Below are 16,364 nucleotides of genomic sequence, written 5' to 3' on the forward strand. Positions count from 1 at the left end.
GATGGAAAAACCTTCTATTTATACAGTAAAAAAAGGAATAAAATGGCAATCTTGAACGTGAAATCAACAGTGTCAATATCTTTTTACTGTAATATTAAAAGCACACAAGTAAAGACAAATTAAGTTGAATCAAAAATAGTGAAGTGGGAGCATAATCTTACAGTTTTATAGCTTTCTTGTTTTTAGATATTGACTTGAAGTACATCTCCAGTTCTTTCATAAAACACAAAAGAAAGGTTTCACTTTGGCAAATTTACATTTACGGATGTAAAACAATGTAAAATTATTTTAAATCTCTTCTAAAGACTCACTTTTATCGATTGGCCTTCTCTTAATTTCCTTTTATTATTGTTGTATGATTACATTGTTGAGAATGCTGATTTTAAAATCTATAAATAAAATAAAAATATTTTTTTAAGTCCAATGTCATTTCTTTTTATGTTTTTATTTTGTTGTATTTGATATTTTAGTTTTATTTCTGTTGTACAGCACCTTGTAACTCGTTCTTGAAAGGTGATATATACATACATACATAAATAAATAGATAAATAAAGTTATTATTATAAGTTACTGTATAAAGTTGTTTTACTTGAATTGAATTGAAACGTTTGATTTTTCATTTTTGTTTTAGGGAAAACAACATGTTGTAATTAGACTTGTTCAGCAAGTTTTTTCCGTTAATTATCTATCTTTTTTTATACACTGATATGAAGATAATAATAATGGTTTTATATTTAAAAAAATGGAAACATTTGATTTTTGTTTTTCTGTTTTAAGTGGAAAAAACACTGTATAAAGTTGTTTTACTTGTTAATTCAACTGTTTGTCTCCATATAAGGACATGTACTGTTTCGATTTCAAAGTGTCAAAAAATGTTCTATACAATTTCTTTTTATATTTATTTTCTGATCTACACCAATATGGTGGTAATAATAATGGTTTTATATTTAAAATTGAAACATTTTTCTGTTTGAGCGGAAAAAACACTGTATAAAGTTGTTTTACTTGTTAATTCAACTGTTTGTGTCCATGTAAGGTGGTCAGTGATTGGCTGTCGCCGGATGACGCGGTCGTTGCGTGTGAACCAATAAATCAAAGCGATTCTCCTTTTCATTTGGTTTAATATACGTATTTTTTTATACTGTTTCGATTTCAAAATGTCAAAAAATTCAAAATATTTTCTGTATAATCTCTTTTTTTATATATTTCTTTTTGTTTTTCCCCATCAAACAGAAAACCGTTTCAATTTTACAAATATAAGACCATTATTATTACCACCATATTTGTGTAGAAAAAAAGATAGATTAAAAAATAAACGACCAAATAGATTAAAGACAAAACTTGCTAAAGAAGTCCAATTACAAAATAATATCTGGAAAAGTAATTTATTTAGCAATATAATTTAGTAATTATATAGCTTTTTTCTACACCAATATGGTGGTAATAATAATGGTTTTATATTTAAAATTGAAACATTTTTCTGTTTTAGGGGGGAAAACACTGTATAAAGTTGTTTTACTTGTTAATTCAACTGTTTGTGTCCATGTAAGGCGATCAGTGATTGGCTGTCGGCGGATGACGCGGTCGTCGCGTGTGAACCAATAAATCAAAGCGATTCTCCTTTTCATTTGGTTTAATATACGTATTTTTTTATACTGTTTCGATTTCAAAATGTCAAAAAATTCAAAATATTTTCTATATAATCTCTTTTTATATATTTATTTTCTAATCTAGCTTTTTTGACATAGATTTTGTGGTAATAATAATGGTTTTATGTTTTAAAAAAATTGAAACGTTTGTTTTTTCTTTTTCTGTTTTTGGGAAAACAACATGTTGTAATTATACTTGTTTAGCAAGTTTTGTCCGTTAATTATTTATTTTCTGATCTATCTTTTTTTATACACTGATATAATGAAGATAATAACAATGGTTTTATATTAAAATATTTAGTTAAAAAAATGTTTTTAGTTTTTCTGTTTTAGGGGAAAAAAACACTGTATAAAGTTGTTTTACTTGTTAATTCAACTGTTTGTCTCCATATAAGGACATGTACTGTTTCGATTTCAAAGTGTCAAAAAATGTTCTATATAATCTCGTTTTATGTTTATTTTCTAATCTACACCAATATGGTGGTAATAATAATGGTTTTATATTTAAAATTGAAACATTTTTCTGTTTTAGGGGAAAAAACTGTGTATAAAGTTGTTTTACTTGTTAATTCAACTGTTTGTGTCCATGTAAGGCGATCAGTGATTGGCTGTCGGCGGATGACGCGGTCGTCGCGTGTGAACCAATAAATCAAAGCGATTCTCCTTTTCATTTGGTTTAATATACGTATTTTTTATACTGTTTCGATTTCAAAATGTCAAAAAATTCAAAATATTTTCTGTATAATCCCTTTTTATATATTTATTTTCTAATCTAGCTTTTTTCTACATAGATGTTGTGGTAATAATAATGTTTTTATATTTTAAAATTGAAACATTTTTCTGTTTTAGGGGGGAAAATTTATTATTTATACTGTTTCGATTTCAAAATGTCAAAAAAATTCAAAATATTTTCTTTATAATCTCTTTTTTATATATTTCTAAATAGATATGGTGGTATAATGTAATGGTTTTATGAAACGTTTTCTTTTTCCGTTTTAAAGAAAAAAACACTGTATAAAGTTGTTTTACTAGTTAATTCAACTGTTTGTCTCCATGTAAGGCGATCAGTGATTGGCTGTCGGCGGATGACGCGGGCGTCGCGTGTGAATCAATAAATCAAAGCGATTCTCCTTTTCATTTGGTTTAATATACGTATTTTTTATACTGTTTCGATTTCAAAATGTCAAAAAAAATTTTTTTCAGGTAACCAATATGGTGGTAATAATAATGTTTTTATATTTAAAATTGAAACATTTTTCTGTTTTAGGGGGTAAAAAACACTGTATAAAGTTGTTTTACTTGTTAATTCAACTGTTTGTCTCCATGTAAGGCGATCAGTGATTGGCTGTCGGCGGATGACGCGGTCGTCGCGTGTGAACCAATAAATTAAAGCGTTTCATTTGGCTTTCACAGAGAGAGAGAGAGAGAGAGAGAGAGAGAGAGAGAGAGAGCGAGAGAGAGAGAGAGAGAGAGAGAGAGAGAGAGAGCGAGAGAGAGAGAGAGAGAGAGAGAGAGAGAGAGAGAGAGAGAGAGGTTGTAAAGGTAGCCGTCCGTCCGTCCGTCGCGCTGCATCCTGGGTACACAGAGCTCCGTGGTGGTGATGCAGTAGAGAGCCTGTTGTGTGTGTGAGTGTGTGTGTGTGTGGAGCCCAAAGTAAAGAAGTAAACGGGGGAGGGTCGGTCGGTCGGTGCTACCGGGGGGCTTCGGACTCTCACAATGCGTCTTTCACGGAGCTGAAACTGCTGAACGGTGTCGGTTGAGCCATGAGCCAAGTCCGCCGGTCGCCTCGCGCGCACTGAGCCACTCCTGAGCCCGGGAAAAAGGAACGGAGAGCGAGTCGTTTTGTCGGCGGAGCGGAGCGAGCATGAAGCCGCGCGCGGTGCTCCTTGCTGGGCGTCTGACTGGGGAATGGTAGCGTCCCAACGGAGCCGCACTGGGAAGGAACATGGTCGAGAGGAGCAGCAAATTCTTGTTGATCGTCGTCGGATCCGTGTGTTTCATGCTGATTCTGTATCAGTACGTGGCTCCCGGGGTGATCAATTTCGGCTCCCCGCACGGTTATTTCACGGAGGAAGACGAGGGGGACATCTTCCCCACTCCGGACCCCCACTACGTTAAGAAATACTTCTTCCCCGTCAGGGACCTGCAGAGGACGGTCGATTTCCAGATAAAAGGGGAGGACGTGATCGTGTTTTTGCACATCCAGAAGACCGGGGGGACTACCTTCGGCAGGCACCTGGTGCAGAATGTCCGTCTGGAGGTCCCCTGCGACTGCAGACCGGGCCAGAAGAAGTGTACCTGCTACCGGCCGAACCGCAAGGAGACCTGGCTCTTCTCCCGGTTCTCCACCGGCTGGAGCTGCGGCTTGCACGCCGACTGGACCGAGCTCACCAACTGTGTGCCGGGGGTCCTCAACAAGAAGGAGAACAAGCAGAAAAATCAGAGGTAAGATCTTTTGATTTTTTTTTTTTGCTTTCTTGGCTGAAGAATTTGGGGGAAATAACATGTTGTGCATATTGGGGAATCTATAGCAACTCCATGACATATTTAGGATTATATCACTCAAACTTTTTGACTTGATTACAGATTCATTTTGCATTTTGATCCCACTGTAGAGACATTTTTTACCTGAAAGTACAATGAGGTCACTGTAAACTCACAAAGCTGTAGCTGCTGTGGGATTTCAATCACAATGATCACATTAATCAAACTAAACTATAATTAGAATCAAACTAATCAGAAATAATTAACATTTTTCTAACTACTCTTACTCTTCTCGCACAGATTATGAGGACATTTTTAAAATGTGAGGTATGGGAAATAACATTAGAAATCTATAGCAACTCCATGGCATATTTAGGATTATATCAGTGAAACTTTTAGACTTAATTACAGATTCATTTTGCATTTTGATCTCACAGTGGAGCATTTTTTTACCTGAAAGTACAATGAGGTCACTGTAAACTAGCTGCTGTGAGGTTTCAATCATCAAACTAAACTATAATTAGAATCAAACTAATCAGAAATGGTTACATTATTAACCTTTTTTCTAACGACTCGTAACAGCTGTGCTTCTCGCACAGATTATGATGAATTTTTAAATGTGAGGTATGGGAAATAACATAAGGAATCTATAGCAACTCCATGACATATTTAGGATTATATGAGTGAAACTTTTAGACTTAATTACAGATTCATTTTGCATTTTGATCCCACAGTAGAGACATTTTTTTACCTGAAAGTACAATGAGGTCACTGTAAACTCACAAAGCTGTTGCTGCTGTGAGGTTTCAATCACACTGATCACATCATTAATCAAACTAACCTATAATTAGAATCAAACTAATCAGAAATAATTAAATTATTAACATTTTTCCAACTCCTCTTGACAGCTGTGCTTCTCACACAGCTTTGTCTGCTTTTACAAAACAGCCTTTAATGCAGCTTATTCCTCTGGAGAGCCAATTATAACAGGCCTAACATAACATGATGATAAAAATTGAAAGCATTTCTTCACACATAATATCGAAACTTTACTCGACTGCGCAGCTATTTCTGGCCCAGTTCATACTACAGAAATGTACCATAGTGCTCCCAGATATGATAAAGCATAACAAAAAGGTAGGATAATGGTGTTGTAACGCCATAACTGGATATCACAAACATATCAAAGTCCCCCCACGGGATGTTAATGGATGTAATTGGTTGCTGTGTAATCTTGAAACAAAGGTCTTTCTTCTCAGTGGGTGGGACGCTGTTACAGTAGAGTTAAAATGACAGAAGCGTGTTATGTTATGGACGGTGTGCGTCTTCCCTTCCTGAGACTGGATTGATAACGGATGCTGGGAGACAAATGGAGATCGACATTTCAACATTGCGCTGTCACAAATGCCACAGGAGCTCAACGGAGCTTCTGACAATTGTTGATAGGTGCCTATATCACAGTGCCCTCCCACTGGATCACACGCTGAGGTCTGGCTGAATGTATTTCAAGCGTGGGGAGGTGTTGTAATACATCCAGGCAACATTTCCACTCTGTAATAATCCGTTGCATTGACTGCAAGTATCCAGACACGACGCGTTGCATTCTTATTAAGTTATAACCCATTTTCTTCTCCGCACCTCCCTATTGTTGTTGCCAACATATTGCATCCCTCACCCAGACATATCGACGGCTGTATCAACTTCCATTTCACTGCACCCTTGTGGTTAAAGGCTATGCTTGTTGAATGGGTTATGTGTCTTTGTATTGCCTGAGCTTGTTCAATATTTTATTTTGGCTATGGCTGATCGATAGGACAAAGGGGGTTAGGAAAGACGAGGGAATTGAAAGAAAGAAAGAAGTGTTTTTCGCCCTCTCTCTGGTGGAGATTGTCAGGCCGGCTGCTCTGCTTCCCATGGCTGCTTTAACTGGGAACCAGAGCTGCAGGCTGGGCAGGGCTGGGCTGGGTCTGCAGGGGGGGGGGGAGAGGGGGGGACCCTGCGGGGGTTTGGCTCCGCTCTAATCCGGGTGATTATTACTGCTGGGACACACACACACACACACACACACTAGCGCTGGTATTTGCTGCTGGCGTCAGTCCTGACTCCCGTGGTTTCCCCTGGTCAGAGGTGATAACGTGTCCGGCCATTCTGCATGGCGAGCCGAGATATCACAGTGGAAGCAGGATAAACGGCCTTTCATCACTTTGTGAGCTCTGTTTTGAAAGCCTGAACTTGCACGGGAGTGTGTTTATGTGTGTGTTTGTGTGCACCTGAAGAGGCCGGGGGAACGGAAAGAGGCAGGAAGGCGGCAGCGTAGATGAGAAAGATCTGCACTGCAAAAAAAATATGTCTAAAAACCAGATAAAATACAAAATCTGAAGGGAAATGATCTTGCTGCATGGACAGATAATTTAACTTGACAAGAAGAAAAATGTACTTACTGCACTGGCAGATACTTTTACTTGTTTCTAGCATGTATTTGCTTAATTCTAGTTATTTATTTCTTATTTTTTGCCACTTGGTTTTTGCAGTGCAGTGAGAGATAGTGTTGCATATTTGTGCATATGCACTGCAAAAAAGGTGTGTCTAAAACAAGATAAAACACTAAATCTGAGGGAAATGATCTTGCTGCATGGATAGATAATTTCACTTGACAAGGTTTCTTGAATTAAGATTGTCCATCCATCCATTCATCCATTCTCGTCCGCTTATCCGGGGCCGGGTCGCGGGGGCAGCAGGCCAAGCAGGGCATTCCAGGCGCCCCTCTAAATAAGAAGTTAACTCTTAAAACAAGATAAAATAACCAACACTTCTAAATCTAAAGTTTTTTTTATCTTGGTAAGAAACAAATAATTGTCAGGACACTCTGCTCGGGCCAGTTCATCACTGCTTGTAGCTTTAATTATCTTGTTTTTAAGAGTTCATTTCTTATTTTAAGTGTTCAACATGCGAGACTTCTCTAGGGGTCATGGGAGGGATTATTATATCTCTCGGGGTCCAGGAGGAGCTGGACGTTGTGTCTGGGGCGAGGGACGTCTGGAATGCCCTGCTTAGCCTGCTGCCCCCGCGACCCGGCCCCTGATAAGAAATCTCGGAATTTAGGAAATCTTGTCAAGTGAAATTATCTACCCATGCAGCAAGATCATTTCCCTCAGATTAAGTGTTTTTATCTTGTTTTTAGACACACCTTTTTTTTTTTTTTTTTGCAGCGTGGGTATGCATGCATGGGAGAGGATCTCTTGCCTCTGGTATAATCGACTACCCTATCACTCCTGACAGCAGAAACAAGGGACTACATGCTTAATAGCACCCTGAAGAAAAACAATGCTGCTCCATATTACACGTACCTCCACTTCCACAGGAAAGTGAAGTGAATCGCTGCAATGAGGAGCTTTGAAGAGAATCACACTCTCACTGTTTCCCCTTCCTGTTTTTCTCTATATGCTGCTGTCTGTGTATGTTTAAGTCCTTCTATCCCTCTTTGTTTGACTCTGTCGTGTCACTGTGGTAATGCTTGTTTAGGGACATTTGTCTCGAGGGCAGTAGCAGTGTGGTGAAAAGGCCAGAGAAAGTGTGAAAAAGATCATCTGTGTTTACAGAACACTGGAGAGGGATTTCTTGGCGCAGTGTCGTACGCAGAGGCTTTAAAATCAGCTGTGCGTATTGAGACAAACAGCCTGTAGCTCCAGCCAGTGTTTTTTTTTTTTTTTTTTTTTTTACGTGTCTGACACACCTCATACCTGCGCGCTTGGCGGCGGAAGCGGTTTAGGAGCTGCATTGTTAAGTGTGAGAAAGAGAAAGCAGACAAAACAACATATCTAGACATCTCTGACCACGCAACCGCAGCAGTTCTACTGTAGCGGGATCCAGCACCTCTCTGCAGCTGTGTTCTCATCCAGCTGTCAAGTGGATTTTACACAAACATTTCAAACGCTGCAAAAATAAAATGTGAATTAGGACCATTTCCATCAGCTGGATTCAAGCGCATAAATACGCCTCCTGGATGTCAGAAAACATCCACAAGGACAAAATGGGAGAAGTCAAAAACAGACAAATAGACTCAAGAATTGAAAGTTATTGTATAAGTATTGACATTTACTGGCATATTGGTGTCATTTTCTGACGAAAACAAACATATGTGCTCATGTTAAGTCCTGCAACAGACAATTTATTTATTATTTTCATCATTGGTGCCAGAAAAATGCTATGAAATCATAAAAAAAAGTGCACTTTACAAGATTGCAGAGCCTGTGTTGACATATTTAAATGGTTTGTTTCAGCTGACTAACACTCCAAAAGACATTAATTTATTGAAATATATTCAATTTATTATCACGGAACGTCAAGAAATCATATTCACATTTGAGAACCTGCCAAAATAAATGACTTTAATTAATCGATTATCAAAATTCTGCAAATTAATCTAATTATCTTTTATATTGTAAAGCAAAGAGTGTAATGACAGCGAGACAGCCAGTCTGACATTTATTAGATTTTCTTTAAAAGAACCTCCTTTTGAAAGTCCAAAGCCACTATCGAACTGTTTTCTATTGACAGTGTAACAGTTTCCAGGCCCTTGTTGTCATGGCTGTATTATTTATTGATCCTACTGTATCACAGTGTGTTGCGCAGCTTCTTCAAAATGTTTTCTACTTCAAGAAAGCATAAAAACGTTTCTGAGACATTGAGGAAATTGGATTGAATACGGCGCTTTTTCAAATTCAGTATATCATAAATTGCGGGAGGGAAAAAAACCGCTGCGATGGATTAGGCTCAGTTTGGTCTGGTGACAAATGTGTCAGCTTCGTCGGGGAGGCGCATTAAGCAGCAGCGAGCAGCAGCGAGATGAATGGCTGGTAATAGGAGAGACAGGTCTGTCTTTGATCGGTGATGAGATGAGATCGAGATGAACAGAGGCATTGTGGGAGAAAAGAACTCACAGACTCGCCTCAGAGCCACTCACAGTGGATTTGTCATTTCCCACCTCTTATATCAGTTTTAATGTTCTTCACTGATCCCATGGGACACTTTCGTATACACACTAGGGCTGGGCGATATATCCATATAAAAGATATTTCCATATATTTTTAAATGTGATATGGAATTAGACCATATCACATATATCTATATAGTTCAAATTTGCACTATGATCCTTGCTCCAGGCAAGCTGCGGCTTCTATTTAAGATTTTTTTGTATTTAAATGGGTGCTTTATGGAGCTTTAAAGGTACTCCTGTACAAGTATTTATGTTCACTTAACCCTTAATAGGGCACTCATTGAAATACTTGCAAATTCCAAATCTCAACCCTAGAGAATATTGGAGGATATTACATACAGCCAGAATGTGTAAAAAAAAAAAACCAAACGGACCCAGGAAGGGGGATAATATTTTGAGAAGTAAATTTACGAGATTTAAAGTGGTGAATCTGCGAGAAAAAAGCTTTTTTCTCGTAAATCTGTGACTTTTTTTCACACAGATTTGCCACTTTAAATCTCTTAAATCTGCAACTTTTTTCTTGAAGATTTTCCACTTTAATCTTGTAAATTTGCAGCTTTTTTCTCGAAATATTTTTTATTTTTATTTTGGATATCCGCTGAAGTTACCAAATATGGTTCTTCGCCCGATAAAGGCTTAAATAAACTGTTTCAATAAAACTACTCGTGACATGTCATATTCAGCTTTGACTTTGACTGAACATTTGCTCTCAATTTGTGACAAAAATATCAGGATATATATCATATATCGAGCATAAATATATTGGGATATGACTTTTGGTCCATATTGCCCAGCCCTAGTTGAGGCAGCCCTTCAGTTTCGTCAGGTGAAGTCTAGAAAAGATGTTCCCGACACTGCATTGTTGATTATGTTTCAAAATGGCTAATATATTTATATCAGAAAAACTTTGGCCTATTTCATTTCGTAGTTGTTATACAGTATTTATGTTCACTTAAATAAATGGTTTCAATAAAACTAAATGTGACATGTCATATTTGACTTTGACTGAACATTTGCCCTCACTTTGTGACAAAAATATCAGGATATATATTGTATATATCGAGCCTAAATATATCGGGATATGACTTTTGGTCCATATCGCCCAGCCCTAATTGAGGCAGCCCTTCAGTTTCATCAGGTGAAGTCTAGAAATGATGTTCCCAAACAAACGAAAACTGCATTGTTGATTACGTTTCAAGGGAAACCCATTTTCCAGGACTAATGCATTTCTAATCAAAATCATCTTTTACTAAACATAACGTAGTAGTTTTGTTGCTGAAACCTAACCAAACTGCAACTGTTGCGCAATAACCACATATTAAAATTGCGACTGTAACTAAATGGTAAATGGACCTGCACTTATATTGCGCTTTTCAAGTTTCCTAGTCGATTTGCGACCACTCAAAACGCTTCACACTACAGACTGTGCTCATTCACCCGTTCACCCACAAATTCATACTGGTGGCAGAGGCCACCTGCCACCATTGAGAATTCATTCACACACCGATGAACGCAGCATCGGGAGCAATTTGGGTATCTTGCTCAAGGATAGCTCAACATGTAGGCTGCCATGGTCGGGGATCGAACCACCAACCCTCCGATCAGTGGGCAACCCGCTCTACCAACCAGGGCCCATATCGCCCAGCCCTAATACACACACATACATAGTTGCACACACACTAATGAGTGTGTGAGACAAACAAACACAACCTCTAATGCAAGGAGATATGGGGCTCCTAATTGGTTAAGGAGATATCTACCACTTTACTCAAATTATAGCCGCACTTTCAGATGGGGGATACCATCTGTCCTGTGCATGTGTGTTTGTGCACGCATCTCGTGACTGTGTGTGTGTGTGTGTGTGTGTGTGTTTTTAATCCCAGTGTGTCAGAGCGTCTTAGTAAGCGAAGTGATGGGGCTAATTTTACAGCTTCTATCTCGGCCCTCTCAAATCACTCCCTGTTTTTCCTCTCCATCTCTTTCTCTCCCCGCCTCCTCTTCATCCCCTCTGCTTGCCTCTAAAACACTTTCCCTCCCTCTCCTTCCATCCTTTCCTCCCTCCTTCCCTCCCTCCGTGATGGTGTCACTCTCTAATCAAACAGCAGGCTTGCTTTCCGCTTGGTGGCTTTATGGCCGGGGGGCTCACTCTCTATCTCTCTCCTTCACTTTTTCCCTCTCTCTCTCCTCCTCCTCTTCTCCTCTCCTCTCTCCATCTCTGCCCACTCGTCTTTTCTTTCTCTCCTTTTGCCATCTTCCTCTCCCTCTCCCTCCGAGCGTGACTACCGCATTAGAGGAAATGTCTTTTCATGGAAGATTTGCTGCAATTTCCAAAATGGCTGCTTTGCCTAATGGACAACTGCCTTGGTTCTAATGAATGATTACATGTATGAGTATGAGGGGGGGCATGGAGAGAGAGAGGGGGGAGATGGGGGTGATGAAGAGCGATATGAGGAAGAGGATGGGATGGGACAAGAGGAGAGCTGTCAGGGAATGATTGAAAAGATAAAAGACGGTGGGGTGAAAACGTTTAGTTTCATTGCTGGGGAGGGGGCTAGTCAATTAGCACGGTTGTCAAGCACTGGGCATTACTCTTCTTTCAATAGGTCTGTTTCAGATTCACAGCACAAATCACTGCACTCTAAGATGGCTCAGTGTGTGTGAGTGTGTGTGTGTGTGTGTGTGGCGTGAGAGCGGATGCGGGTGCATGTGGTGGCTCAGCGTGGTGCCGTCAGCCGGCCAGCCAGCCAGCACAACCCAGAATCCAGATGAACTCCAGGAAGCTGCAGAGGCAGCCTGCTGATTGGCATAACGTGCATATACTGCATTTCCTCGATTTAAAGCCGGGCCCCTATTAATGACCGGCCTCATTTAGTAACCGGGTGTAAAAACTGATTTTTAGTAAATAAAAGCCGGCCTCTTTTATAAGCCGGGTGTTTTAGCGGTGTTATGTCAAAGTCTGTTCCCCCGTCGATATGTGTCCCCCTTAGCTTAAGTAAGTTTGTGTCTTTTTTTTGTAATTTTGTGTCTTTTTTTAGTAATTCTGTCTTTTTTTGGTCATTTTGTGGTTTTTTTTTAGCAATTTTGTGTCTTTTTTTGGTCATTTTGTGTCTTTTTTTTAGTAATTTTGTGTCTTTTTTGGTCATTTGGTGTCTTTTTCTTTAGTAATTTTGTGTCTTTTTGGTAATTCTGTGTCTTTTTTGGTCATTTTGTGTCTTTTTTTAGTAATTTTGTGTCTTTTCAGTAATTTTGTGTCTTTTTTTCTGTCATTTTGTGTCTTTTTGCACCCAACCTGACCCCAACCAGTCGTCCTTTAAGTTGTTAACATGAGCCCAAGTTTACCTGAACCCCAAACAGTTCTCTCTACAAGGCCTCACCTTAAACTTAAATCCTAACTCCAACCGCGGAGGTGATGCTACGGAGAACACCATTCAGGAAACCTCATTTGACGGGTGACAGATTTCCACACAACACCTGTATTTTGAAGTTTCTCCACACGAGTTAGTACTGTAGGTAAATATGGTTGTTTCTCCTGCTGTCCTAGTCATTCTCTGTAAAGTCGAGCCGTTTACGCACGTTCTTCTGGGCTTTTTAGTAGTTTAGACATTTTAAATCCTGCTTAAAATGAACATTCAGCGTGCTGTTCATTGTTTGTTTACATCCGAGTACTTCCAATATGGCCGACATCCAGGTAACTGGCTACAATGCGCTGTGTAAAACACTCTAAAAAGTGCCGGTCAGAGCTGCTCTGATTTTCTTTCAAATAATAGCCTGCCCCTATTATTAGCCGGGTCCCAAACTGATTTTTTATTAATAGAAGCCCCGGCTACTATTTGAGGAAATAGGGTATGTGTTTGTGTTGGTGTGTGTGTGTCTATACGCGTGCGTGTGCGCGCTCATGTGGAGCCAGGCAGGTTGGTGTTAATCCAATCAGATTAGCCGGGTTTAAGCGCTGGCGGCCAGGCGCTCCAAAGCCGGTTACGTCCGCTCATCCTGCGACTTTGAATGCACCACGTTCCAGCATTCCCAACAAACATTCCCACATCCCTCCAGCCAGTTATTCCCAGCCTGTTTACTCAGCTCAAAGCACCTTCACTTAGTGGGAACCAGGTTCTATAATGGCTTTACCGATGGTGACCTAATACCTCAGTGTACCTGATTGATGTGAAGTGTGTGAGGAATGGATTTACAGACTGAGGCATTAAAGAACATTTTGTGTTTCTTTAATGCCTCTTCTGAATAAATTAGTGTTCACATTTAGTGCTTGAACCGTTAGTGGATTAATTAACTTTTAAGTAGGCAATTCATTTTTGTCTCATCTAATGTAAAAACACCAAATGCATGCTGACAGATTCTTTACCATCATTATAACACAAGTCTTTGGTCAAGTCTGATGGTCAGAGAAAATAAGCAGCTTTGAAATGTCATTTCTGGTAATTGGTCAAGAGCTTTTGTTTTTTGATATTTCAAACAGCCTTTTTTTGGCATGTGACATATAAAACAAAGCATTGTCGTCTTTTCTTTTCATAGGTAGGGTTGCATCTTTAATACCGATGCAAAAACAATACTTTTAACCGTTGGTAGTCCTCCCGTTGACTATGCACCCATGGTCCTCAGGGGTCAAAAAGGACTGTTTTCGGACATGTAGAAAAAAAAGTATTACCAATTTTCTTTTCACCTTTTTAAGGCAACTCATGACCAAAAAAAATGTATATATCATTTTCATATTTTTTTCATCATTATTGTTCAATTTAAGTCAAATATACAAAATAAGACCTAATTTCAAGAGGAAAAAAAAGTAATAAAACCTGAATATTTATTTCAATAGTTATAGTGAAATAATAATTTCTTGATGGGAATGCACAGAGTAGGTTATGTCAACTTTTTGGATAAATTAGTGTTCACATTTAGTACTTCAACCGTTAGTGGATTAATTAACTTTTAAGTAGGCAATTCATTTTTGTCTCATCTAATGTAAAAACACCAAATGCATGCTGACAGATTCTTTACCGTCATTATAACACAAGTCTTTTTTTTTTTTTTTTTTGACTGGAGAGTCTGATGGTCAGAGAAAATAAGCAGCTTTGAAATGTCATTTCTGGTAATTGGTCAAGAGCTTTTGTTTTTTGATATTTCAAACAGCCTTTTTTTGGCATGTGACATATAAAACAAAGCGTTGTCTTCTTTTCTCGTCCCAATCAAAAAGTCAACGTCCAATCAAAGTCAAATATGACATGTCACAAGTAGTTTTATTGAAACTGTTTATTTAAGTGAACATAAATACTGTATAACATGAGTGTATATATGTATTTTTTTTAAATCAAAGCTCCATAAAGAGCACATTTAAATAATAAAATATCTTAAATAAAAGCCGCAGCTTGCCTGGAGCAAGGATCACAGTGCAAATTTGAACTATATCGATATATGCGATAGGGTCTAATTCCATATCACATTTAAAAATATATCGATATATTGCCCAGCCCTCTCTTTAAAACGGTAACTATACCTAAACTAACAATTATTTTTGGTCATTTTGATACTGCCTCCAGCGGCCCCCAGGTAATTTGAGTTTGAGGCCCCTGCCTTAAATAAAACATCCAATAACCTTTATTCTCCTTTACAATAATGAAATATGCAATGATTCAGTGATATATGATGGAATGGTGGCATTAGAATCTGCGAGAGGCCACTAAATTTAGGCTTTTTATGGAGGAAAAAAAAATTATTCGAGGGAGGGCCAGCTAACAGCAGCACAAGTAGGATAACAAAGATTCTATGTCGGGGTATCTCCATCCAACCATCCATCAATTTTCCTCCGCTTATCCGGGGCCGGGTCGCGGGGGCAGCAGGCAAAGCAGGGCATTCCAGACGTCCCTTTCCCCAGCCACAACATCCACATAATGTGAGGTGTTTGCTCTTATTTAGCTCTCAAAGTGCACAAGATCGATGCATTTTACTTAAAAATGTACACAAAAGCTGTAAACCTCGGGGAAACACTGTAAGAGCAATATTAGTCTGAAACTCCTCACTCCATCAGCCCACCAACAGCGGATTATGCACTCAAGCAAGTGGCTCTTCAGCCTTTGTGATATGCTCTTCGTGATATCGTGGCAGGATGGTGGACTCACGCGCTACCTCACACATAAGGAGTGTGATATAGCCCCTATGTGTTTCCTCCTGAGGAGCTCGGGGCGAGTGTTGACAGGCCTCTCTCTCTCTGCTCCACCGCTGCTTCCCTCAAAACAAGAGTTCAGCTCCGGTTCAGCCTCGGGTCAGCCCAACGTAGAACCAGCATCACAACTCACAGTCCAGACTTTAGCTCAAGAGGATATGTGGCTACCGCTGTCGGGCCCCTGGCCACACACACACACACACACACACACACACACACACACGCACACAGGGCTTTAACTCTATGGAGTCATGGGCTACTTTATCCATTTTTTAAATCCTTTTCATGTCTTTGTAAGTAATTTTGTGTCTTTTTGTCTTTTTTTTCGTCATTTGTTGTGTCTTTTTTTAGTTATTTTGTGTCTTTTTTTGGTCATTATGTGTCTTTTTTTAGTAATTTTTTGTCTTCTGTGGGTTTTTTTGGTCATTTTGTCTTCTCATTTTATGTTTTTTTTGTTAATTTTGTGTCTTTTTTTAGTCATTTTGTGTCTTTTTGAGTCTTTTTTTTGGTCATTTGTGTCTTTTTTGGTCATTTTGTGTCTTTTGTCATTTTGTGTCTTTTTTGTTCTTGTGTCTTTTTTAGTCATTTTGTGTCTTCTTCTGGGGTTTTTTGGTCATTTTGTCTTCTCATTTTGTGTCTTTTTTGTTCATTTTGTGTCTTTTTTTTTAGTAATTTTGTGTCTTTTTTTGGTCATTTTGTGTCTTTTTTTAGTCCTTTAGTCCAACATAAAATGTGATTTTTGAATCTATTTTTTACTTTCCAAACACTATCATGCTCAATAAAGAATTTTAAATGTTGCAAATCTAACATATAAGAGGGTTTCATCCAGTTCTATCATTTGATACTAAATCTATTTGAGCTTGTCTCCAGTTTTACTTGGTATATCATCATCAAACTGAAACTGGCCTCATGGAGTTTACAGCCAGAACTTTAGAGGTAAATTTACAGTAGGGCTCCACGCTGCTTTGTTTTCTAGTCTGGATGTCATGAGGAAGTCATGAATTGGAGCTTTTGGAGACTCCACAGGGTTAAAGTTTAACTCCCTGCCATAAAGACTGCCTGCAGC

General features: G+C 38.8%; 1 protein-coding gene across 1 annotated transcript in view; it reads left to right on the forward strand.

The window, feature by feature from the left end:
• Nucleotides 1–3,235: 3,235 nt before the first annotated feature.
• Nucleotides 3,236–16,364, forward strand: part of hs6st1a (heparan sulfate 6-O-sulfotransferase 1a) — a 112,002-nt gene continuing 98,873 nt past the window's right edge. Inside the window, exon 1 of the mRNA XM_059352879.1 lies at nucleotides 3,236–4,094. Coding sequence (XP_059208862.1) covers nucleotides 3,595–4,094 — 500 coding nt within the window. The 5' untranslated portion in view covers nucleotides 3,236–3,594. The remainder of the gene's footprint in view (nucleotides 4,095–16,364) is intronic.

This window comes from Centropristis striata, chromosome 16 (assembly GCF_030273125.1).
Source record: "Centropristis striata isolate RG_2023a ecotype Rhode Island chromosome 16, C.striata_1.0, whole genome shotgun sequence".
Taxonomy (NCBI): domain Eukaryota; kingdom Metazoa; phylum Chordata; class Actinopteri; order Perciformes; family Serranidae; genus Centropristis; species Centropristis striata.